The following is a 26,481-nucleotide window of genomic DNA, read 5'->3' as shown; positions in this document are numbered from 1 at the left end:
TATTAAGCATTTTAAACTTTACATCAATTGCCCTTCAAGTGAAATCAAAACTATCTTTTTAGGTTGTCATATTTAGTCAATTTTTAAAATCTATTTTAAATCCTATATGGTCGGGGTCCCCAACCCCCAGTCCGTGAACTGGCACCAGTCCGCAACATGCCAGAAACCAGGCTGCACAAACAAGCGAAGCCCCATCCACGGGATGCAAGCAGCACACGAGCACTCAGTTCTTTTTGAATTGTGTACCCTTACAAAAATAATAAATAAACAATGCATTTGGCATGATTTTACTATGTTATAGCAGCATGATTTTCAGCAGGAATAAATGCAAAGAGGCCAATGTGAAACTGAAGCTTTCAGTCACACTTTATGTTATCAAAATAGTATCAAAGCTGAGCTTTGATCACACGAACAGATGAAATTTTCCTCATTATCAATGCAGAGACCACCTCCTTTCTGAACCATAGAAAAATGGTTAGAAAATCAGAAAGTGTCTACCCCGATGTTGGTGGATACAGGTTGTTTCAACTTTGAATATAATTCACGATTCGTTGCAGTTCTTCCTTTTCATTTCCTGCTAGGGAACTTTGTGAGAATTATTCTTGAGAAATAATCACTTTTGGTTTTAGGCAGCTGCCAATGAGACTGACAGTTGAATTAGGCTTGTCCTGCGTGGCATACACACCACATTGTGGCACATTGACAGAGGGAATTTCCCCCAAAATGAGCACGTACCATTAACTATTATAGCACAACAATCCAGTGCAAACTTCCAGTATGGCCAAACATTCTTAACATTCATTCTTAAGTGTTTTACACCTGCCACACAGTTATTTACAGTGACGCAAATTTTGGCCATCTATTTTAAGTAGCAGCAAGCTCTCTATAATAGTAGAACTCTCTTGTGGCATCTCAGCACATTAATGACAGGATCACCCAGGGTGCTATTTTGCACACAGCGATTGCTGTGCTCACATTTTGATTTCAGATGATATACATTTCATACAAAAATTGAATTAATCTAGATGATGACTGTGCACCATCAGAAGAGTCAGGCTGGGAACACGGACAGATCCTGGGGAAAAATCTGTCTTTGTGGTCTCTAAGAGTCCACACTATCTTGATGGCACATAATCAGTCAATCAATCTATAGCTGATTGTATAGTGACAAACTAAAAATCAAACCAGTTACTTCCTAATTGATGGCCAAGCTCATCAGGTACAAGACAAGAAAAAGTATTCAAGCTTCCAATGTTGGCAGAACTGCAGAGCTAATAAAGTCCACCATTTTTCCAAAGGCACTCAGCATCAGTTGTCCGCCACCTTCAACATAATGTCAATGTTGAAATTCCAGATCCCTGCATTACGCAGCCAGGTAAAGTGCAGCAAGATATTGCAGAATTCATTCACCTTTTTTCAGTACTTCCTTAATTGATACCATTCTTTGCGACTCTTCTGTTGCTATTTATTTGTTTGTATTTGTCTGTTTTGGCAGTGTTACTACTAACTTCTTTTGTGGCTCTTTTCTTGTCCCATTTAGCCTGTTTGAAAAGGAGTTTATAAAATATAATTTATGCTTAGAACATATTCTGTAGAAGTAACTCTTAAACAGGGAAACAAGACTGGAGAACAGTTTTTTAAAAAGAGACTGATTAAATAGTATTCCTAACAGCACTAGAACTTGAATGATCCCTAGGTTCTAGTCTTAAATTAGGTATCATAACCTATTAATATAATTATTTCAATTCAAAATTTGCAAAAATCAAACCAAAAACAAACTGACAATTCTCTGGGTGGGCATGGGAGAATGAAAATTGTAAAAATGTGGAGCTTTTAGTTCAGAAAACAATCACAGAATGTTAAAAGTTACCAGGGACCTCAAATATCATCTAGTCCAGCCCAGTGCACTACTACGGATAGTCCTCAACTTGCGGCCAAAATTAAGCCCAAAATTTATGCTGCTAAGTGAGACATTTGTTAGGTGAGTTTTGCCCCATTTTATGACATTTCTTGCTACAGTTGTTAAGTTGAATCACTGCAGTTATTAAATTAGTAACTCAGTTGTTAATTGAATTTGGCTTTCTCATTGACTTTGCTTGTCAGAAGGTCACTAAAGATGATCACATAACTCCAGGATACTGCAATCGTCATAAATAGGAGTCAGTTGCCAAGCACCTGAATTTTGATCATGTGACCATGGAGATGCTGTGATGGTTGTAAGTGTGAAAACTGGCTGTAAGTCACTTTTTTCAGTGCTGTTGTAACTTCGAATCATCACTAAATGAACTGTAAGTTGAGGACTACCAATACATCATACCTCAGAGATGACTAACTGGGCTTTTAAAATTATCTTCAGTGAAGGCCAGTCACCTCCTCACAAGCAGTTTGGTTTCAAAGCAGTTAAAGTTAGATTTCAGTTAGACATCAAGCAATATGTTCTAATAGTAACAGTTGTTCATCAAACTGTTACTATGAATAGAATAGAACAGAATAGAATAGAATTCTTTATTGGCCAAGTGTGATTGGTCACACAAGGAATTTGTCTTCGGTGCATAAGCTCTTAATGTACATAAAAGATATAAGTGATAAATCATTATAGTCATCAGAAATACATTCTTCATGAATCATAAGATACAACATTTAGTGATAGTCATAGGATACTAAATAAGCAATCAACATATAAATCATAGTAGGAAACTAAATAAACAATATAAATTGTAAAGATACAAGCAAAAAAAGTTATAGTCATAAGTAGAAAAGGAAATAGCTAATAGGAAGGATGAGAAGAATAATAGTAATACAGTCTTAGTAAATAGTTTGACAATGTTGTGGGAGTTAGTTGTTTAGCAGAGTGATGGCATGGGGATAAATTAAAACATTGCTTGATGTCTAACTGAGATCTACTTACATATTATGTAAATAATTATTATTTCTTGCTTTGTCTTCTCAAACAGCTCTGAAGAATTCCTCAGAAGGATATGATAATCCCTCAGAAAGTAGGAGTATAGTAAAAATAAAGTAGAAGACAATTATTGTGTCTTTTCACAGCCTTTTTTCTGCAGACTAAACACATTCAATGGTTTCAAGCATTCCTCCTATTATTTTCCAGCCTTCTTGGTTGCTCTCAATAAATACCTATACAAGATGGTAAGAGAGCAATCAGTACTTATAAATGGATATGGGGACAATAAATAACATTTTCCCCACCCCTTCCTTCAGTAATGTAAAGGATACACTGCATAATGCCATTCTTAGAAAATGGAATGGCTCAGCATTTCATCGTGTTTAGAATCACACCATATTCTCGATCGGCCTAAAAACATTGTGTGTGACAAGGCTTTGCTGTTCAGTCCTTTGAAGAAGAAAAAATCAGAGTTTTTATACAAACCAATCCTAACTGAATATGACTTTTATGGTGAGGAAACTAACCCTTACTTTGCCTCCTTCAGCCTGAGAAAATCTGAACATACAGTAAAGGATAATTGTGCCAATAGAGGGGGGGGGGGAAATGCCTAGCTGAATACTTTTTTCCCCTTATAACTGCAGAAATACTGTAGAGCTTAATTGCATTTGATTAAAGGCCCTTCTGCAGGATTGTTCTGCACCATCTGAGGATTGGTGTCACATTATCGCCTCTTTCAGGGAGCTAAGTCTATTTTTCTCCCCACCAATTGATTGGAAACTGCAATAAAGGTGGTTTTGTAAATGACTATAACTCTAAGGACCTTGCTGGTGTATTTGTGCCAATTGCTGGTACCAATTTTCATACCGGCAGAAATTTTTGCTTCATTCTGCCTCCCAACTCCTGGCCTCAAGCCAGCCATCATTCTCTTCTCAGTCTTGGCTTCCTGCTCTTAAAAGATTTGGGATTCTGCTTCTGGACCTTGTGTTCTGCCATCTGTGTTATTTAGAACTTGCCTTCTCTAGTCCCTCAATCCAGTTGCTATGGCAACATGAAACCACATCACAAAGTACCTAATGGCAAAATTGTTTTACCTTTAGAATGCACAAGGGTTTTTAAACGCAGTCGTGGAATAGCAGCAAGGGTGGACAGGAAGCCTTTGAATTTTGTTTAGGTTTTGTACAATTAATATCGCCACATAAACAGAATGTAATCCTACACTCACCTCTGAGGTTCTAAAGCTATTTTGTGGCTTCTGGGCTGCATTTTCAGTGGTGTGAGTTGATAGTTTTGTACACTGTGTAGCACAATGAGCTCTTTTTTCGGGAATAGCCATGCCACTTGAAATTGAAGACTTTGCCATGCAGGTCTGGGTTGATTTGCTGTCCTCCAAAATCCCTGAAAACACAAAATTGCAGACTAAAAGCCAAAATATTTGTTATTACTTTACATATGGTATTTTTCAGCTGAAAAGGAAATTGGCAAAATTATTCTGTTTCATAAAAGGATGTTTTGTCCATGATAAAATTAACATGAGATTCATTACATTACATTTACATATTCTTATACCTCTTCTCCCCTTCATAGGTAGACACCATATGACATAGATATTTATTTGCCTGTTGACTTTTAGCAAATGATAAGAAATGACTTAGCCACGTAAGATCCTGAAATTCTAGGGTATTTGTAAAAAAAAAACCAAAACCTTATGATCCCAAACTTGGGATGGTGAGCACTTCAATGAGCAACAGAAATAAATTTTCCCTCGCCTTTGGAACAGAAAGATGGTTTACTCATAGAAAACCACTCCCCACAAGCAGCAAACATGTCCACAGCAAAAAAGGCAGATTTTTAAATCTCTGAGAGGAAACACTGAGGCCATTTTGTGCTCCCTGAAAATAGGAACAACTTTTACAAAAGGCAGTGGCCCTTTCAATATGTGTATACATGCCATCCATGCTCCAACACTCTTGAAGGGCTTGGAAAGAATAGAGGCAAAACACTACAGGGTAGTCCTTGACTTACAACAACAACTGAGCCCAAAATTTCCATTGCCAAGCAAGGCAGTTAAATGAATTTGCCCCATTTTATGATTTTTTTGCCACAGTTGTTAAGTGAATCAATTGTGTGGCTGTTAAGCAAATCTGGCTTCCCACCTTGTCTTTGCTTTTCAGAATCCAGCTTGGTGGTTTAGAAATGGTGATCGCATGACCCTGAGACAGCGCAACTGACATAAAGAACATGCCAGTTGCCAAGCCTACATTTTGATTCACATGATCATGGGAATGCTGCAACAGTCATAAGTGTGAAAACTGGTCATAAGTCACTTTTGTCAGCGCCATTGTAACTTCAAATGGTCACCATTCAAACTAAATGAATGGTTGTAAGTCAAGGACTACCTGAACTGTTATTTAAAAGAAAAGACAGAACAATTTGTAAAAGTGACAAGTTGAGACAAATATATATACAGTATATATGCATGTATGTATATGAGGATCCTTTTGAAGCACACCAGGTATATTTATCCGCTTGGTCAACAGAAAGACAAGGTCAGCAATTTGCACTCAAGTAAGTATTGATCAAATGGCTTTGACATTAACATGGAGAACACCATGTGGGAACTGGAAAAGAAATGGACAGGTGGAGCTGCAATGTTTTCTTATGAAATACTTCACCAGAGGAGCAGAATACAATGAAAACCATTCAAATGACAAGTCAGAACATGGAGATATACCCAAGAAATAAATAAAACCAAAACATTATGCTTGAGAACACAAGGAAAGTTGAAAGATAATGAAAGCCAGAACTTTGGGATCAAAATCTGCTACAACAGGGGTATCAAACTCAAGGCCCACGGGTCAAATCCAAGGCCGCAAGGTGCTTAGATCTGGCCCGCAGGGCCACCCTGGAAACAGTGACGGCCTAGCTCACGCACGGTACCTCTGCAAGAATAATGTTCAGAAGGGCCATATGCCCTCCTGGGCTCTGTTTTCGCTGGCAGAAGGCTACAGGATGTTGAGCTGGCCATGCCCACCCGGCCACACCCACTCAGCCCCCTGAGGTCAAACGCAACCCTGATGTGGCCCTCAATGAAATTGAGTTTGACACCCCTGTGCTACAGCAACAATCAATACAACTAGGACTTTTGTCCCCAGAGCATTTGCTGCTCTGGCAGGATGGGTTAATTTCTTTCCATTTAGCTAGCTTATAGGTAAGTTTGGCAACCCTGACCTTGCTTGCTAAAGGAGGTGCAGCATGTTCCTTTCATAAAGAAGTGTTCAGGGATTATTACTTACTTTCTCCTTTCCTGTCTGGTCACTTCTGTTACAAGCCTTGATAAGGAAAGAGAAGGGAAGTGAGGCCATTCCAGCCATGTTCCATTCAAAGAAGCCACTCACAGTTGTTCAGCTGCAATCCAACCCACCAGGGTGAGCATGGGTGAGCAACGTATCTTTACGTTACATATCTTTAGGCAGTTTAAGCTCCTAGGGGGTGGGCGGTATGGGGGGTTAATATATTTTTGGCCTAGACAGTAAGTAGGCCATATTGTAACTAGGCCTCTTCAATGGAGCTTGGCTGCTAATTATATAATCATGTTGTAATCATATCCCATTGTTAATTTTCTTCTAATTTTAATCAGACCTTGCAGTGTTGAGTAACATTTAGATGATGGAATGCTATCTCCTTTATTGAATGGCAACTTCCTGGATTGCTTTCCATAGAGCATAGGGTTATGGAGTAGAGAGTCCAGGACAAGGACACTCCCAAAAGCATAAAACGAGTATTTCAGGACTTTCTCTAGAAAATCTAATGAGAAGGAAGAGCTGGTACCTCTTCACAGCCAATTCTCAGGATAAGCTGGTGGCAGATTCTTCTCCAGAAGTAGCAATAACTGGAGATGATATATGATGCCAGAACTCACATCTCTGGTCCTAGGGACTAGAGAAATTCATACTCTAGGAACAGGAATGGTACAGATAGTCCTCAACTTACAATGATTCATTTAGTGACCGTTCAAAGTTTCAACAGCACTGGAAAAAGTGACTTATAACCATTTTTCACAAAACCATTGCAGCATTCCCGTGGTTATATGTTAAAAATTTGGATGCTTGACAACTGGCTCATATTTATGACGGTTGCAATGTTCCAAGGTATGATCCCCTTTTGTGGCTTTCTGACAAGCAAAATCAATGGGGAAACCGGATTCACTTAACAACCATGTTACTAACTAATCAACTGCAGTGATTCACTGCAAAACTAAATGGGGCAAAACTCACTTAACAAATATCTCACTTAACATAAAATTTGGGTTCAATTGTGGTTGAAAGTTGAAGACTACCTATACAGTGAGCTGGCTAAGAACACACAAGAGGCACACTATCCATCCTCATTGCTGTTTACTCAGCGGATCCTGAGTTTTCATTGTTTGGTTCCTCAATTATATGCCTTCACTTTTTGTTTCTAGTACTATATTTCTAGTATAAGCTCCTTTTGTGTCCTGCCTCTTCCTTTTGGTTCGTCTCTACTCCAACCTCCTTCTCATCAGAGAGTTTTCTAGCAATTGTAACTATAAAATGTATAAAGAGGATTTCATGGCCAAATACAGTAGCTCAGCAATTTAGCAAGAATAAAAAAAATAAAATGCTGTGGAAAGACTCAAAATTCATAATACCACACTGGCAGTCAGTCAAATATGGTGGTTAACAGGAGCCATTTCCAGAGCCTGCATGGTGTCCTCAAAAGGACAGGACAATAAGGTATAGAAAATTATGCTTTGTACATAACTGAGAATCATCATGACCACATGAAAAATGTAGAGCAATTTTGAGATTAATTGATGCTGCATTCTGTGATCAAAGAAATAAGGTTGTATAGAAATATTGATGATTGTATGAAGTGCACACAAACTGTTATGTTGATATTTTTGTTTCATTATTCAATTTAATGCAGATTTTCACAAACGGCAGGTCAGTCTTATGCACTAAATTGTTAAAAGAGAAATGTTAACTCAGGATAATGAATGTAGAAGTATATCTTTTATGAAAAATATACAGCCTGTTACATTACTGGAACCATTAAAATGATTGTGTGTGTGTGTGTGTGTGTGTGTGAGAGAGAGAGAGAGAGAGAGAGAGAGAGAGAGAGATGTGTGTGTGTGTTCCTTAAGGGAAGGATTCCAATTACCCTCAAGAAAGCAAATTTGCAGTCTAAAAGTGGTTATAAAAGCCCTTATGTGGATCTTTGGTTATTCGGGTTTTCTCCCGCGTAAGATTGGAAGTATCTAGGCAACGTTTTGATGAAGTCTCATTCATCATCTTCAGGCTTGTGTCTTCAGCTCTGTGCTTCTCAGAGTGAACAGAGAAGCACAGAGCTGAAGACACAAGCTTGAAGATGACGAATGAGACTTCATCGAAACGTTGCCTAGATACTTCCAATCTTACGCGGGAGAAAACCCGAATAACCAAAGATCCACATACAAATACCCGCGAGAACCTCAGAAAACAAAAAGCCCTTATATATATATACAATTTATCTTGTGGTAATTGAATTAGTTTTTCCCCCTTCATTATACTAATTATATTTTCTTTCTGTTTCCTTGTATATTAATTAAAGTCAAAAGAGAAAAATGCTAACTGTAGAGAAGAATGAAAGACCTCAGTAACCAAGATCTGGTCACTATTGTTCATTTTTCTCATTTTTATTGGATTTTCCAATTGTTTGGGGATGTGTTTTAATGACAAGCCTAGATAAAGAAATATTACTTAATATATCAATAGGATGTTATGACACACACGGAATGTAAAAGCTTATTTTCCATGTGTCAGATGTGACTGTATACAGTACATGTTTTCACCTCTCTTGGAAGAAAACAGGAAGAAATAATGACTTCCTTCACGGATGCTTTTATTATGTACTGTTTGTCTCCAAACAGAGAGAAATAAAGCTATTGCAGATTACAACCCTAGGCTCCAGGAGAAGTAGGGGAACAGTTTAAAAAATGGCTGCTTAAGCAACATCTTTTAGATAATGGGAATATTGCAAGGCAGGTATTCTGTGTGCTGCAAGTGAAAACAGGTAGGCAGTTAGATTGTGAAACCCAAATTGGCCTTAAACTGAAATGGCTCAGCTGAATTAGAAGTGATTTTTAGTCAGGTATTGATCACTTAAAGCTGTAAATAGCCAGGGTGTGGTAGGAGAAAGATCATTAATTCCCCTTATGTGATGTATTTCCCACATTACTTACAAACAGTAAATAACTAGCCCCTGCAATCTTCTGCCACTTCAATTATACAAAGCTTCCACAAAGAGATTACAAAGTTACAAATCAGTTTATACTTCCAAAACATATTTAGCAATTGAGGGGAGAAATGGCTACCTTTGTAGACTCTGCTTATTGCCAATGAATCTCCAGGTACAACCTAGTTACTTGCTGTAAATCAACAGAAATACACTTTAGACAGGAATACAGATAAAGAATCATATGCTGCAAAGCAAATATGCTGAGGACAAAACACTTAAAGCAAAAAAGCGCTTAGTGCAAACTAGAACTAGCAGTACTCCAGAATAAAAACAGCAAATCAAAAGGAAAGGAGACATGATTACTAGCACTGTTTGGGAGATGACGAAGCTAAAATGCATTGTTACAAAGGAGCAGATAAACCAGCTTGTTATCATGTGGTTTTATTGCAACAAGAAGATATACTCTACCATCTTATGTCATTTATCTAACCTAATTTATAGTTCTGTTCTAATCGAAACCCAACAGGACGCCTCCAGGAAAATAATCAGCATCCACCATAGGCCATTTATTAGTGATACCCTTTTCATTTTTCATCTGAAAATAGCATAGAAAATAAAAAGCACCTGAATAATTGGCTCATTGAATGAAAATCTCTCAAAAAACATGCAGTGTGGTAATATATTTTATTAATCATTTTATCATTTTCTGTAAGGCCTTTGTATAACTAGCAGTAAGTCTAGGAGATGTGGGCATTCTTGGTGGGGTAGGAGTATCTTTGCTCAGAGTGCCTCATTCTGTTTTGATTCTGCCAGTTTAGAAGGAATAGGAAAATGGGTGAAAGTTCAAGGTACAAGATACACAGTTGTGCTTTCTCATGGGACTTTCCAAACTTTCCCATGAGACTTTCCGTGGCTGAATGATCTCACCCTAGCAAGGTAACATCTGGGACTTTCCAAGATTGTGTGTTCTCATGCTGGTGAAGTAATCTCCTGTTGAGGTCATTGTTTTCTGAATATGCATACTGTATATTTTGCTTGTGTTTTTCTCAATAAATACTGCTACCTGAGTTCTCTCAGGGTTGGCATTTTCTCAGAGACAGTTCCCTGTGTCTCATTTCAATGTCAAACCACCATAATGCAGCCTTTGAAATGACTCCCAGAGGACAGCTGAAAGGAAGATCCAATTTACAATAAATAATCCCAAGGTCACAAGAAAAAGAGAAAAAAATCTGCCTTCTTCAAGGGATTCAAACCATTTAGAATCCAATAATTATAAAACTACTCTAGGTGCCATTAAACCTTAATTACAGTAAGAAGCCCATCCAGTAACAAGTACTTGGTGTGCTTTGCATTTTCTGTCTGGGTTTTAGACAATTCTCGTATCTTTTATGTGTTTTGACTTGTTCTCCAGCCCTTCCTCCACTGACTGTTGTCCTCAATTCCATCCTGGTGAAAAACTGCACTGTTATGTCTAGCTAGTTTCCTTTTTCTGTGATTTCTCTCCTCTCCTTGGTGGATGAATATGTTGCATAGTGAGGACAGGCCTAGCATTCCTCTCTCTTGTTTATTTTTTTAGAATGCACTGCGTGGACTAGAATCCTTGGGCAAAAGAAAAAGAAAAAAAATACTGGCAGATGGAAGTCAGAATTTCACTAGGTATTCCAACTGTTTTAAAAGCAAATGGTGGCTGGACTATGTTATCACTGGATAGCTATGAAACTGGTATAGAGGACAGTATATTGGTAAGCTGGGTCAATGGGAAGAAACTAATAAGCTACATTTCAACTAAGATAAATGTATATTGATCTTTGGATAGAAAAAAAACACCAAAGAAATCAGTAGAATGGGGGGAACCATGCTGAGTACCTAGAAAAAGCATCTTGAGTATCTTGGTGGATAACAAACTGTTAGCCAACAGTGACACAACAGCAAAAAAAGGAAAATGCAATGTTAGGCTCCATCAACAGCAGTGTCAAAATTTAAAAAAAATCATTATTCCTTTCCATCCTGCATCTAAAATATTGCTCAGACCTCACCTATAATATTGTGTCCACTTCTGTGCACCAAATTTTAGGAAGGATGTTGATAAACTGGAAGGTATCCAAAGAAGAACAACCTGGAAAGAAAAATTTATGAGGAACAGTTGAAGCTGTTGGATATATTTAGCTTGGAAAAGACTGTGGAGAGACACGGTAGCTGCCTCCAAGACGATAAGGCACAATTCTTCAAAGATGTTTCAGAAAAGAAAAAAATGGCTTGAATTACAAGGAAGTAAATTTCAACTGGGTATCAGGAAAACTCTAATAATAAGAGCTGTTTTCTCAAAATCTGCCTTGAGAAAGGGTGTATTCTGCTGGAGATGTTTAAGCATCCCATTGAGGATGACACCGTGATTGATTCCTGGTACATTCTGTTATTCACCAGTTCAAATTGCTTTGGGTGATTTTGAGCTGGAGAATAAGTTCCATGGAATATCTAAGAAAGCAAACCAATAATATATAATAATCATCCTGTACGCTGTTAAATAGGTGCATTACGGACAGCAAAGTGATCGTGTTTCTAGATATCTCGGCAAATTATTACCAACCAAAGAAAAAGCAATGTTGGCCATAATCAGGAAGATTATAGTATGAATGTTTGCAGCCTATTATAATGATTTCATCTACCCCTTTTGTGCATTTTTCATTTTATCAGGCTAAGATAAGATAACCATAAGTTCAGGTTCCCTGTACAAAGCAAAAGCTGTTGATAAAGGTAATATATCTCTTACAATGTTTGTTTTGTTTCTTGGTTCTAAAAAGTCTTCTGGAGAAATCAAAGTCAATATTACTTTTTGCAAGTGATAGCAGCAGCTACGAAAGCAGACAGGAGATGTTATTGATTGTTCAGGATATTCAGACCACCCTTTATATTCTGTCCTCTGGATCAAGAAAAGTGTCTTTCCAAGCCAGAAAGAACACTACTTTAGTCCAGACTGACAACCAATAATGGTGAAGAAAGAACACAGCAACATTGTGCATCATTATGACAAGCTCACAAAAGACTAATACATCCACAAAAAGAAAAAAAATCCAATTCTAATTTTATTTGTATTAAATTTTTAAGCTTCCATTTTAGATCCACGTACAAGGATTAAAAATACAGATATTTGTTGGAAAACCAAACAACTTGAGATTATGCTTTGAAAAGATCGCATAAAAATGTTTCCTACGAAGGACCCCTTTTCTGATTAGGGCAGATTGATATTTCTCCCTAGCCTATCTTCAGTAGAAGGGAAAAATACAATCCTATCTCTGGTGTTAAAAGCTCATGTCAGAAAGCTGAATACTTCGACCCAAACAAGCTTTACAAAGGTGGTACAGTGGGCTAAGCCAAATGAATAAAATGTTTTTCAAGCATGTCAATAGATCTAATAAAACATTCTTCCAATATGTCAGACCTGATCACAGCTCAGCAGTAACCCTCAATGCATAAGCAAGAAACAACAATTGGGGAACAAAGAAAATGAAGCCAAAAGAAATATCTAAAGATGTTCAGGTTTGTTTATCTGTGCTTATCTGGTTCTCTTTTGTACACATGAATTCTCACATGAACAATCAGACTTTTTTTATGGAAGCTTTGGTCACAAGACAGCCAAATGTGGAAAGCCAGCCAGATTATTTTGTGCTATAGAATTCAGTGGGACAGTTTTTAGCATGGGGTGAAAAATCTTAAATAGGGATTCATAACTTATTTCAGCTTCTTACAGGAGTCATCTAACAATTTCCAAAATACTAGACATAAACATAAATGACACTTTGGAATCCAAATCAAACATCCAACTTAAAATTTATCTTACGATACTATGGACATTTGGGGTCTTGGATAGGTTTTTTTTTTAAGTATTGTTAAGGAATACTTTTTATTTTGAACACATTCTTAGTCCTTTTTGTGATCCTTGTTCTCATGGTACAGCTACGCTTTCTCAATCAAAACACTTTTGCCACTCCATTATTAACATTTTCTACATTACACAGCTGCTTGATAAAATATCTGTTTATATTCTGAAATATTTTGCAGCATGTCCTTGTATCTTTATATAAGCAGTGACAATACTTTATGAATATAAGAACAGGGCATCTTGCAGTTCCAGAAAATTGTTATTTAGGATTAGAATGCATAGAGTTTATGTCCTTAGTGAAGATTTAATAATATTCAGAATTATGCTTTAAAAATCTTATATGAATAGTCCTCAACTTATAACCATAACTGTACCTGACAATTATATTTTTTTGCAACAGTCTTTAAGTGAACCCACTGTTTTGCTCCGTGGCATTTTTGTTGGAAACCAGAAGTATATCTTAGTTTCGAGCAAAAACATCGTAAATTGCAGTCATGTGACCATGGGATGCTGCAAACAGCTATGCCAGATGCCCAAAATACAGTCATGTGGCTGGGATGTGTGACCATTGGAATTTCAGATCCTGGTCATAAATATATTTTGGGTATTGTAACTTCAAACAGTCATTAAGTAACCAGTCATAAGTTGAGGACTATATGTGATATAAAAGTTTTTTAAAAAAGCAGTACAAAGAAAATCACAAGCATGGGCTCATTTTGAAGGCAAGATAATCTGTTTCATATTAGCAAAGTCTAAGTGTGGGAAATTTTCCTTGCACTGAGCAAGTTTTAATAATATTTCATAGTTTATACTGGATTTCAGTTTGTATCAGTAGTATCTGGTAGTACAGCTCTGCTAATCATGAAACCATCAGAGTCAAGGTTGTATCTGACCTCCGTATAATATTTTCTCTTAGCTACAAACATTTACAAAGTAGAGGTTATTTAGACCAGGGGTCTCCAACCTTGGCAACTTTAAGACTTATTCTGGGAATTGAAGTCCACATTCCCTGATTTAGACCAGGGGTCGCCAACCTTTTGGACCTCAGGGACCACCAAATTCATAATTTTAAATCCCACGGACCACTAATATGAATTTTGACTGATGGTGGCTTGCTGACGTTGGTAGGAAAATAGGTCCCATATTCCAGAGCTGCAGTAGTCATAGGACTAGCCCTTTGGTCACCCCGGACCAGCTGCTCCTCCACCCAGAAGCACCGGCCTGCCATGGACTGGAGAAGCTGCTCCGGGATGACCAAAAAGGCCAGTCTTGTGACTGCTGAAACTCTGGAATATGGGACTGACTTTCCCACCAATATCAGCAAGCCACCCTGGGTGGATTTCCCTCCCCTGCTGTTAGTCTTTAATTTCCAGTTCCAGCTCACGTGGCTCTACTCAAGGTAGGGGGACATTTCTCTGAGGACCACCAAAATTTTCTCGTGGACCACCAGTGGTCCCTGGCTCACCAGTTGGGACCACTGATTTAGACAACCATTTGGTCGCCATGATGTAAAAAAGCTGTTGAGACTCTAGAAAGAATACAGAGAAGAGCAATAAAGATGATATGGGGACTGGAGGCTAAAACACGAAGAACGGTTGCAGGAACTGGGTTAATGTCCAGTTTAATGAAAAGAAGGACTGGGCTGACATGACAGCAGTGTTCCAATATCTCAGGGGCTTCCACAAAGAAGAGGGAGTCAAGCTATTCTCCAAAGCACCTGAGGGCAGGACAAGAAGCAATGGGTGGAAACTAATCAAGGAGAGAAGCAACTCAGAACTAAGGAGAAAGTTCCAGACAGAACAATTAATCAGTGGAGCAACTTGCCTCCAGAAGTTGTGAATGCTCCAACCCTGGAGGTTTTTAAGAGGAGTTTAGCAACAATTTAGGGTTTCCTACCTAAGCAGGAGGTTGGACTAAAAGACCTCCAAGGTCCCTTCCAAATATTTTATTCTATTTCTATTTCTATTCTATTCATTTGAAAGTGGCCTGAGTAGAATCACTAATTATGTTAGTGGAAGAGATGAGCTGATACTATCTTGCACACAGCTTGCACCTTAGGGATTTCAAACAGATGAATGACTTTATTCACAATTCTCAGAGATAGAGAGATAGAAACATAAAAGCTAGACATGCGTACTGTTCTCAAGCGATTTAAGTATCACCAGGTGAGCTGTGACGGTGTTTATATCATTTACAATCTAGTCAACCATATTTTAGAACGTTCCTCAACCATGGCAATTTTAAGGCGTGGGGAGTTCACCTTCCAGAACTCCCCAGTCTGCATTACTGGCTGGGAAATTTGGGGAGTTGGAAGTCCACACACCTTAAAATTGCCACGGGTGAGAAACACCGGCCTAGAATTAAATCCAGCTGGCAAAGGTGCAACGAACTGATAGCTGTTATCACAAGAAGCCCCCAAATTGCACGGAGTAAATGATGGCTAAGTTAACCCCAGGCAAGCATGCACGGTCAAGGATAGGCTGCCACCAGTTTCCCCCTCTTCTTTCTGGAAGAAAAGTACCTGCTCAGAAAGCAGCGTCCCAAAGCGGGAAACCCAGATTCCTTGCCTCCATTGCCACCCAGGCAGCAGAGCCAGGACTTTCCTTAGGCAAGCAATGGGAACTATGTAGTAAGTTAAGGCGACGCCAGCATTTGCCCGAGGCGATGCAAAGCAAGGCGGCTATTTTCACAGCCTGCTTCGCGGCTCCTTCCAGGCTCAGAGGCTCAGGCGGAGGAGATCGGTGGGGCGGCGGTGGTGGAGAGGAACCGAGCGGAGCCCGAGCATCCGCTCCGCTTGGCAGCCAGCCGCAGTGGCGGCGGAAGGGCGGCCCTCCACCCCGCGCTTGCCCGACTCACCGGGGCTCTTCAGGCCGGCCTCGGCGGCGCCGCCGCCGCTCTCGGGGCCGGCGGCGGGCAGCGGCTGCTGCGGAGGCTCGGCGTCCGTGTTGGTCAGCCAGGTGGACTCGGTCTCCCTGGTCCAGCTCTCGTAATAGCGCGGCTCGATGGCATCGGCGCGGCTCCCGCCGCAGCCCATCCCGGGTCCTGGCAGCTCAGCGCCGGCCCCGCGCAACACCAGCAGCAGCAGCAGCAGCAGCAGTAGCAGCTGCGGCTCCCTTTTCCGGGCGAAGGGCGCTCGCCTTCGCCTTCGCCTTCGCCTCCTCCCGCGCGCTCTGCCTCGCCGCCGATGGCCCGTCGGCTGCGGGTGCCTCGCGATGCGATGCCTTGATGCGCCTGCCTTGCCGCCCCCTTCCCCCGCCCTGCCGCTCACGGGCTCCCCTCGTTCCGCCTTCCCCGCCTCTGCTCCTGCTCGCTGGCGGAGGAGGGAGAATCGCCGCCTGAGCGGTGGCCTCAGGAAGCCCCGCTTGGCCGGGGGAAGGGCTGCTGCTGCTGATGGTGCTGTTGCTGTTGTTGTTGTTGTTGTTTGTTGTTGTTGTTGTTGTTTGTTGTTGTTGTTGTTGTTGTTGTTGTTCTTCTTCTTCTTCTTCTTCTTCTTCTTCTTCTTCTTCTTCTCCTCCTCCTCTTCTTCTTCTTCTTCTTCCTCCTCCTCCTCCTCTTCTTCCTCCTCCTCCTCCTTCTTCCTCCTCCTCTTCTTCCTCCTCCTCCTCTCCTCCTCCTCCTCTTCTTCTTCTTCTTCATCCTCCTCCTCCTCCTTTCTTCTTCCTCCTCCTCCTCCTCCTCCCCCTCCTCCTCTTCTTCTTCTTCCTCCTCCTTCTCCTTCTCCTCCTTCTCCTCCTCCTCCTCTTCTTCTTCTTCCTCCTCCTCCTCTTATTCTTCTGCTTTCTTCACTTCATCCTCCTCCTTTCTTCCTCTCATCTTCTTTCTTCCTCTTTTCTTCTTTCCCTCCTCCTCCTTTCCCCCTGCTCCTCTCCTCCTCCTCCCCCACTTTCTTTTCTCTCCTCCTCTTCTTCTTTTTCCCTCCTCCCCTCCTCCTCCTTTCTCCCCCTCCCCCCCAATACTCAACAGTTTGACATTAACACATCCTGCTCTTCAACGTTTCTTAGCCTTGAATTAAAGAATTAAAATGAACAGTGTGTTCCGGTTGGAAGGGTGAAGGAAGAAATCTGCAAGAACAACTTTGGAATGTCTCCTTTTCTCTGTTTAATATTTGCATGTTGGATATTTAAACAATATTTTATTTTTCTTTTCAAAAAATAAAGGTTAATTTCATTTATCCATTCTGAGATTGGGCTATCTTCTAAGGAAGTAAGGAAAATGAGCTGAATCCACTGGCCAGACACACACACACAAACTTTTTGTCAATGACAGCACAAGATGTGAAAATCCGAGCACTTACCCATATATACCAATGCTGTATAATGATTAAAGTGTTGGACTAGAACTGGAAAAACCCAGGTTCAAATCCATTCTCAGGCCTTGAATAGTTTTGGACCAGTCATTCTTCTTAGGCCTATTTGCTTTATAGAACGTTATGAGGAAAAATTGGAGAAATTGTATATATGCTTTCCCTGAGCTCTTGAAGTGAAGAGGGGTTATAAATTTAACAAACATACATTGTGAAATATCCTAGCTTCATTTGAGGCTGACACTTGGTCATTTTCTGGAGCCAAGTCAAATTTTTAATTATTTCTGTAGCTTTTTACAGAATAATTTAAGCACAATTAAAGTACTACTTTCATTTTCTATATGCTGTTTTTGGCCATTAGGGGTTTTCTTACATTATTGATCTTCTTTCTACTGATCTTAGCTTATGTGCATTACAAAGGCTCCTTAGAAAAACACATGGAGTTGGTGAACTATTTTGGAAAAAATAATATTATTGCAGTCCTACTTAAGGTTTTCTATTAACAGTTACCAATTTAGAGGAACAGCAAATATAATGGAATTACTTTTTTTGCAAATATTCATAGGCAAGTTAGAAGAACCCTGAGTGAATGCACATTGCAAGTTCCTCCAAATTGTTTGAATGATGATATTGTCAGTGTCCTTGGGGTTTTCATGGCAAAGATCCTGGAGTCGGTTGCCATTTCCTTCTCCAGTGGATCAAGTTTTGTCAGAGTTCTCTGCTATGACCTGTCCATCTTGGGTGGCCCTGCATGGCATAGCTCATAGCTTCATTGAGCTATGCAAGCCCCTTCACCACACCAAGGCAGTAAACCATGAAAGACTCACTGGAGAAGAGCCTAATGCTGGGAACAGTTGAGGGCAATAGAAGAAGGGGATGACAGAGAATGAGGTGGCTGGATGGAGTCATTGAAGCAGTAGGCATGAGCTTAAATGGACTCTGGGGGATGGTAGAGGACAGAAAAGCCTGGAGGAACGTTGTCCATGGGGTCACGATGGGTCGGACACAACTTCGCAACTAACAACAAATTGTCAATTGTAGGCTTCATTTCAAACCATAAGAATGTCAATCAGACCAAGACTGGCTTTGCATCCTGTGATGAACCAGCGTCTCCACTTAGCACATATAATTTCTTGTTCTGTCCCTCAATACATTTGCTTCTCTCTGATGCTGGCATTAGTAGAAATCTGGTATGGATAACAGACATTGATAACTTCTCCATAGCTTTTCAACCTGTTCAGCTTGATGGTGACCACTACTGTACACCTTGTAGCAGGAAATTCTATGGTTAATGTGTAAAACTGTAAAAAAACAACAAAAGCAAAATTTATTTTTTCTGTTCTGAACATCCCGCCATATTCATCTCCATTAGTTAACCTGACTTTTCCTTTCTGGCTTTCTTTACACTGTGCAACATTGCTGGGTTTGTTTTTTTAAATCTAAACCAGGAAGTCCCAGACATTGTAATCTTATTTCATGGCCAAGGTTTTTTTAATTGTCTGGATACTTTTTCCTGTATTTTTCCACTTCAACAGTAACTTTTTTTCTTTTTCAGATTTATATAAAGGCATTGTATTAAGCTGTGTTTTACTTCAGGTTCTTTTTCTATGAATTTCCAAAATTAAATCCACAATGACTCTAATAGTAATGATCCCAACAGAGATTTGGGGAATTCCATTGTTTCAAAAATTATCATTGTGTTTCTACTTGGGGTTTTCTATTAAAAGTTACTAATATACAGGGAAACAAGAAAGACAGGAAGAATGGGGAAGATAAATCTTTGCCAGGCCAAGACACTTCTATGTGTCATTTGTTTTCAGAGATGCACAGAAAACCATTTTGTCTATGAATGCTAGGTTTAACCTGACTTCAGAAAACAGCTAGTTATAATTATACCTTCAGTTCATAACTTCCAACTTCAGTGCTTTATTTATTTATTTTATTTATTTATTTGATTTGCCAATTGTTTACAAGATAATAAGTATAAGTGTGGAAAGGGGTGAGGTCAATAGTAGACAGTCTAAGGTTAAAGTTATAGTAGTAGTATATAGTATATAGTTATATAGTAGTATAATAGTAGACAGTCTAAGGTTTTCTTGAACAGAAAACTGTATGATCTTATGACTGCAAAGGTAAAGTTTTCAAATTACACTTGACCCCTGGTGACCACATGTCTGTGTTCACACTGATTTTTTTTTTTTTTTTGCAAGAATATAAAAACAGTTTATTCCAGAATAATGATGATAAGTTTCTGGTCTGTTCTACCATTGCTTCTGAATTTAATCTACTGTGGCTGAAACATGGCTTAATTTTGTTTTATTTCCATCCTCCCTCTTTTTTTTTTAGTATTTTGCTTTTGGTTGATTCTAGTAAAAAATTTAACCAGCCTTGTGATGGATATAGAATTATACCTCTTAAATGAAATGTGGGAGCAAGCTTTAAGTATATGTGCTGTACTGTGTTTTTATCAAATTTAGAGCATTAGGAGAGTAAAGGAGAGTATTTGTAGCTGAAGGTTGAAATATTAAATATTTGTAGCTGAAGGTTGAAATATTAAATATTCGTAGCTGAAGGTTGAAATATTAAATATTCATAGCTCAAGGTTCAAATATTAAATATTCGTAGCTCAAGGTTGAAATATTAAATATTCGTAGCTCAAGGTTGAAATATTAAATATTCGTAACTCAAGGTTGAAATATTAAATATTCGTAGCTCAAGGTTGAAATATTAAATATTCGTAGCTCAAGGTTCAAATATTAAATATTCGTAGCTCAAGGTTCAAATATTAAATATTCGTAGCTCAAGGTTCAAATATTAAATATTCGTAGCTCAAGGTTCAAATATTAAATATTTGTAGCTCAAGGTTCAAATATTAAGTATTCATAGCTCAAGGTTCAAATATTAAATATTTGTAAGCTCACCAAGGTCCTTGGTGCTCTATGAGCTTTCTTGCTTTCTTGCAGAAGTTTCATTATCCTAACTAGCATTGGTGATGTTACTTAGGGTAATGAAATGTCTGCAAGAAAGCAAGAAAGCTCAGAGAGTGTTAGGTTGCACGAATAACATTTCCAAAGCTTGCTGAGAAGAAACAGATACATATTTGTATGGCCCCTGTCTAGAATTACATATTTTGGCTCTTAAAAGTCAACACTATTTCTCTCCAATGTGATACTCAAATATTTTGCTCAATGGAGAATGGGAGAAATTGCCTGGGTTGCCATTATATTTAATGAAGTTAGAAAGAGTTTAAATTGTTTTTGGCCTCGAAGTAAATCCAAGCCAAATTGGCAAGAATATATAGAGATGGAAGAAAATGCAGTCTCATCATACAGTGACAAATGGCTTAAAGTCAGGCAGCCTTGAGGTCTCTAAAATGAAGCCCAAATTAGTGGGAGTTACAACTCCCTCTAGTACGAGAACATATAAGAAAAAAATGAAAGATATTTATTATTTTATTTATTTATTTTTTACTTGTCAATTGCTTACAAGATAATAGGTATAAGTAAAAACATAGTTATGAATACATATAAGAAAAATAAAAATAAATTAAAAGAAACAATAGGACAGGGACGGTAGGCATGTTGGTGCGCTTATGCACGCCCCCTACAGACCTTTTAGGAGAGGGGTGAGGTCAATAGTACACAGGTTAAAGTTTTTGGGGTTTGGGGAAAAAAACCACAGAGTCAGGTAGAGTATTCCAGACATTGACCACTCTGTTGCTGAAGTCGTATTTCCTTCAATCAAGTTTGGTGCGATTAACCTTGAGTTTGTATCTATTGTTTGCTCTTGTGTTGTTATGGTTGAAGCTGAAGTATTATTCATTGACTGGTAGGACATTGCAATGTATGATTTTATATACTATACTTAGATCGGACCAAAGGCGGCATAGTTCTAGGTTTTCTAGGTCTAGAATTTCGAGTCTGGTGGCATAAGGTATTCTGCAACAAGTAGAGGAGTGGAGGACTCTTCTTGTGAAATATTTCTGGACTTTCTCAACCGTGTTAATATCAGATACGTAATGTGGTTTCCAGACTGATGAGCTGTATTCGAGTATTGGTCTAGCAAATGTTTTGTATGCTCTTGTTATTAGTGTAATATTACCAGAGAAAAAGCTACGTAAGATTAGGTTAATGCCTTAATGCCTTTTTGGCTATGTAGCTACAGTGGGCTCTAGCACTTAGGTCATTTGAGAGTACTCCAAGATCCTTGACAGAGTTTGGATCATCAACAAGGTCTTGACTATTCAGCCTGTATATTATTTTCTGATTTTTTTTTGCCAATATGTAGGACAGAGCATTTATTTGTTGAGATTTGAAGTTGCCATTTGATTGACCATTCTGATACATAGTCGAGGTCTTTTTGGAGGGTAGTAGTATTGTCTGTGGTGTTGAATAGCTTTACATCATCAGTGAAGAGAACACAGTTGCTCTTTATATGTAAAGTATATGTAAAGTATTTATGTAAAGTATGAAGAGAGTTGGTCCTAAAACACTGCCTTGGGGGACCCCACTGTTGACAGGTACAGAATTTGATAGGACGCTCCCAATTTTGACCATTTGTTGTCTGTTTGACAGGAATGCTTCTACCCAGTTATGCAGGTGTCCAGAGATACTGTAAGATTTTAGTTTTAGGAGTAGTTTGTTGTGCACCACTGAATCAAAGGCTTTACAGAAGTCTATGTAGATTGTGTCTATTGCTTTGCCCCGATCGAGTTGTGTAGTCCATATGTTTTTGCAGTGTAAGAGTTGCAGATTACAGGATAGTTTTTTTCTGAAACCAAATTGTTTATTGGAGAGTAGGTTGTTTGTTTCTAAGTGGAGGATGATGGATTGGTTAATAATTGATTCCATGACTTTACAGGTGACGCAGCATAAAGAGATTGGTCTGTAATTTTCAACTAGGCTGGGGTCTCCCTTTTTGAAGATGGGGATGACCATGGCTTGTGACCATAGTTTTGGCAAGGAGCTGGTCCTGAAAGATTTTTCAAAGATTAGGCTTAGAGGTTCGGCTATGGCAGTGGATAGCTTTTTTAAGAAGTAGGCACATATTCCGTCCGGTCCAATAGATAGAGATGGTTTTAGATTGCATAGTGCTTTTTCAACATTGTCTTCTGTAAAATCGATATGTGTTAGATCATTGTAGCTGTCTATGGTTGGACTATGAAATAGTGGGATAGTCCATTGCTGTTTACAAATACTGAGCCAAAGAATGTGTTAAAGAGGTTGGCTTTAATCGTGTCATCGTTGCAGTCTTTACCATTAGGTCCTTTCAGGGGTGGGATGGACCTTGAGTCTTTTAGTTTGTTGTTTACAAAATTGTAGAAAGCGCAGGTGGAATTGGTGCGTAGAAGGTAGAAGATACTTGCATAGGTTCTGTGAGATCTCCCTTCCTGCAAAGTACCAGAGATGGGACCAGAACAGCTCTAAAGCTAAATCATCAGGTACAAAGCCTGTAGGTTCAAATCCCATTAAAGAGTTGAGCATAAACCAGGGAGCATGAAGGAAAGTTACCACTGGAGAGACCCACTAAGGGCAAAATCCATTATGCAGTGCCTCCAACTGGTCAATAGCTAACATAATACCTTAGGTAGCCCCAGGACTCCTTGAGCCACATAAAGAAAGAAATCCTTCCAATTTCAAGACAGAGCCATCCAAAAGATGAGAAGCTACGGCACAGTACGACGGGGGCCAATTCATTGGGAAAGCTTTTCACTGGCCAGCAATTGCAGATGAAAGGAAAATGGGGACAACTTGTAAAGTTATGACCTGCTTGGGCCATTGTTTATTATAAACTTTAAAATAAAGTACAGAAAGAATCAGCAGGGCTACTATGGGTATTCTGTGGTGCGCCAGATCACTGGTTAACTCATTTATTAATCGTTCGGGGAGGTGATCTATTTTGTGAGCATGCAACCAAAACATGTTCAGGATCTGCTTCTTAAAAAGAGTAATTATTGAAATCTTAACTAAAGCCAAGTAGAAGAGTAGCTCAGGAGGGCAAGGGGTCTCCTACCTCACTTACATTCCAAATAAATGATTGTGCTGCCTTTTATAATAAGATATGAACTTATTTGAATAGATTTATATGCAAGCTAAGTTCAACTATTGTGCTAACCTACGATATGTACAGAGTTTCTCAACCTTGGCAACTTGGAGATGTGTGGACTTAGAATCATAGAATAACAGAGTTGGAAGGGACCTTGGAGGTAATATAGTCCAACACCCTACTCCAAATATTAGCCTCTACCTAGGATTGAACTCACAGCCTACTGATTGTGAGGCGAGAGCTCCACCTCTAGGCCACTGGAGCACGAGAGCCACTGGAGACTTCAACTCCCAGAATTCCCCAGCCAGCCATGTTAAAACAAGTAGTTCATATATCATACTACTAAGCAACTAAACTCAGCCAGCAAACAAATCAATGTGTCTGATCTTCTCCTTTGGATTCATACAACATATTAAGTTGAAATTGGACAACTGTATTGTGGCTTAATAGGATGTGTGAAAGGAACTAGTATGTAACAAAAGATAATTCACTTTCCATGCTGGCAATAGTTTCATTCTGGAAAGAACACAATTATTCCTAATGGATGGAGCAACAGGATTATGTTCTGAGAAAAGGGGAAATGAAGATGATACCATCATGTCTCAATATTGATGCAAAAACCTATTCATAGCAGCATTTTTATGAGTCAGTTTAAGGAGGGGGAGGTTATTTTACGGAAAGTGGCATCTTTCATTATGTCTATTCCACACAATGGCCTAGCAGCACCCAGCCACTGCCTGGCAACTGGTGAGTCAGGATTGTGTACACAAATAAAATGGGTTATATATCTAAACACTGACATATGTTCTTTCCTTTGAGGGCAGCCTTCGTTCTTGACATCCTAACATTTCCTTTTCTCCAAAGACCTTTTGAAATACAGAATTTCTGCTGCTCTTAACCCATCTCATCCCTTAAAAAAAAAAGAAAAGAAACTGGAAACAAAGTCTTACAAGGCAAGATTGAGAGAGCAGGTTAAGGATAGAAGGGATAGCATTAAAAACAACAACCCTGAAAGGAAATCATATGGAAGATTCAGATATGTTCTCTGCTGTCCCACAAGATCATAGACATAGACCAAAGCCAAGGAAGCGGGGAAGGGATTTCCCAACTGTAGGAGTTTTTGACAATTGCTACAATTTTGAAAAACATAGCTGTCTTTTTTATTCATTGAATGCATCCAGCGTGCATAAGCACACAACGTGCCTACCATCCCTGTCCTAATGTTCCCTTTTATTCTTACCCATTTCATGTATTAATAATCATGTTTATGCTTATATCTGTTATCTAATACATGCTTGACAAATAAAATAAATAAATAAATAAAAATAAGATGTTAGGCAACCACTGGTCAAGAATGCTTTAAAATTTTGGATTCTGGCACAAGAAGCGAGGACTTGGACTCCATGGCCAAACAGGTTCTTCTTCTCTTTCTATGATCCTATGAGCCACTGCCTATTGGAGGGCTAAAGGAATAAACCAGCTAAGTGGGTGTTTGTTTGTTTGTTTTTTTGAACTTTGCTAAGTTGATCTGTTTTCCACACAGGGACACCATTTTCATAGAAGCTTTCTGGGTAATTGGTTTTACTGCTAAGCTGAGGTTCCAGGTGGAAACACAGCCTATCAAATGGATCTAAATCTTTTGGTATGTTGAATTATGTCTTTCTTTTAAACAGAAGTATGTTGTCTTCTGTGCCGTTTTCTTTTCTTGCTTATTATTTCCATGGATTATTTTACCTATGGACATTAGGTGCCTTGAGATGTCATAAAATGCTGGAAATAAATGTGAAAAATGAAGACTGACCCCAGATGGCAAAGACTCCCTGTTTTAATTCAGATCAACATATTCAAATTAGACCCTGTAGAGTAGATTCTGTGATGACTATTATTCAAGAAGGATATTCTTCCCTGACAGCTCATGGATACTAAGCTGTACAGAAGATGGTGTTGCTTGGCAACAGAGAATAATTCTAAAGAGCAACCTTTGTTAAAATGGCAGCTTTTGAAAAATAAAGAGGAATGTGGGACAGGTAGAGGATAAGGAAAAAGAAACAAGTCAGAAAATTATAGAATCCGTTTATATGCTCTGGCTGCAATGGAAACATTGCATTGTGTACAGCCTCAAAGTGTCAGATAGATAGGAAAACAAACTATAAAACAGATTCCCTTGCAACTCAAAATACAATTTTAACAAAGTGATATTTGCCATTGCTATCCAAATGTTCAGGTTAACCCTGAAGCAAACTTCGCAAAAATAAAGAAAACAATGCCCAGAGTCAGCTTGTAGGAGAAATGGGCAGAATAAAAATGTAATTAAAAAAACAACCTGATAAGAATAAATATCTTATATCCAAGAGATTGGGTGAACCACGCATTCATGTGTGAGGACACTTATAAGCATATAATGCTAAGGAAAAAAAGAAACTGCTTTACCAAGGGAACGTAACTGCCCCCACTGTGCTGAAATTTTCTGGAGCTCTCGCCTCACAATCAGGAGGTTGTGAGTTCAATCCTAGGTTGAGGCTAATATTTGGAATAGACTCTCCTGCTTGAACAGGGGGTTGGACTAGATGACCTCCAAGGTCCCTTCCAACTCTTGTTATTCTATGATCTACTATTGCTGCAGACCCCATCTGCCAAGGAATTCTGAACTGGTGGGATGCAGAAGAGCTTTTTCTGCCATGTCTCTTGTTCTCTGAAACATTGTGCCTCTCAAGGTGAGGTCTGACCTGATGGAGGTAAAATTCATTTTAGCCCCCATCCTGTTGTTTACTGGTTCCAGTCTTGGCTAATTTTTTATTAATTTTAGTAATTAATGTTCTAATGTTTTATACTGTTGTTTTTAGCATGTTGTAAGCTACCCAGAGTCACCTGATAGTGGTGGTATATATATTTAATAAATAAGCTATGATTTGCAGACAAACATTTCAAAATAAATATTGAAAGAGTTCCAGAACTCACAGGATTTGTGTCTTAAAATTAAGAACAGCAAGAGTTTATGGAAGCACACTCAGATTATGAATGAGAAATATAGCTCTGATCCATGTGGCGTATTATACAAGAGGCAGGAGGCTTAAGGCATGCAATATAAATGCTTAATTTCATATATCATAG

General features: G+C 38.9%; 1 protein-coding gene across 2 annotated transcripts; it reads right to left on the bottom strand.

The window, feature by feature from the left end:
* Window positions 1-271: 271 nt before the first annotated feature.
* Window positions 272-16,413, bottom strand: BAALC (BAALC binder of MAP3K1 and KLF4). Of its 2 annotated transcripts, none has more exons than XM_026690092.2 (3): window positions 15,879-16,405; window positions 4,128-4,300; window positions 272-1,541 (listed from the first exon to the last, which is right to left on the bottom strand). In XM_026690092.2, the coding sequence occupies exons 1-3, from the start codon at window positions 16,054-16,056 to the stop codon at window positions 1,428-1,430; spliced, it is 465 nt and encodes a 154-aa protein (XP_026545877.1). In that variant the 5' UTR covers window positions 16,057-16,405; the 3' UTR covers window positions 272-1,427. The 2 variants fall into 2 exon arrangements, with proteins under 2 accessions (XP_026545877.1, XP_087818204.1); XM_087962078.1 differs by lacking the exon at window positions 272-1,541 and adding an exon at window positions 3,016-3,135 and having other exon boundaries at window positions 15,879-16,413.
* Window positions 16,414-26,481: the final 10,068 nt, after the last annotated feature.

The sequence above is a fragment of the Notechis scutatus genome, chromosome 3 (assembly GCF_049901735.1).
Source record: "Notechis scutatus isolate UNSWTSFEM ecotype Mainland chromosome 3, rNotScu1.2, whole genome shotgun sequence".
Classification (NCBI taxonomy): Eukaryota; Metazoa; Chordata; class Lepidosauria; order Squamata; family Elapidae; genus Notechis; species Notechis scutatus.
Note: the sequence above shows the minus strand (reverse complement) of the source record. Positions and strands in the feature narration are given on the sequence as shown.

Excerpts from the sequence above, each read along its gene's own strand:
- BAALC (XM_026690092.2), bottom strand. The coding sequence starts at position 16,056 with ATGGGCTGCGGCGGGAGCCGCGCCGATGCCATCGAGCCGCGCTATTAC. Across the intron at positions 4,301-15,878 it reads GGCCGGCCTGAAGAGCCCCG|GGATTTTGGAGGACAGCAAA; the intron begins GTGAGTCGGGCA and ends TTGTGTTTTCAG. Across the intron at positions 1,542-4,127 it reads ATAGCTTTAGAACCTCAGAG|GCTAAATGGGACAAGAAAAG; the intron begins GTGAGTGTAGGA and ends CTTTTCAAACAG.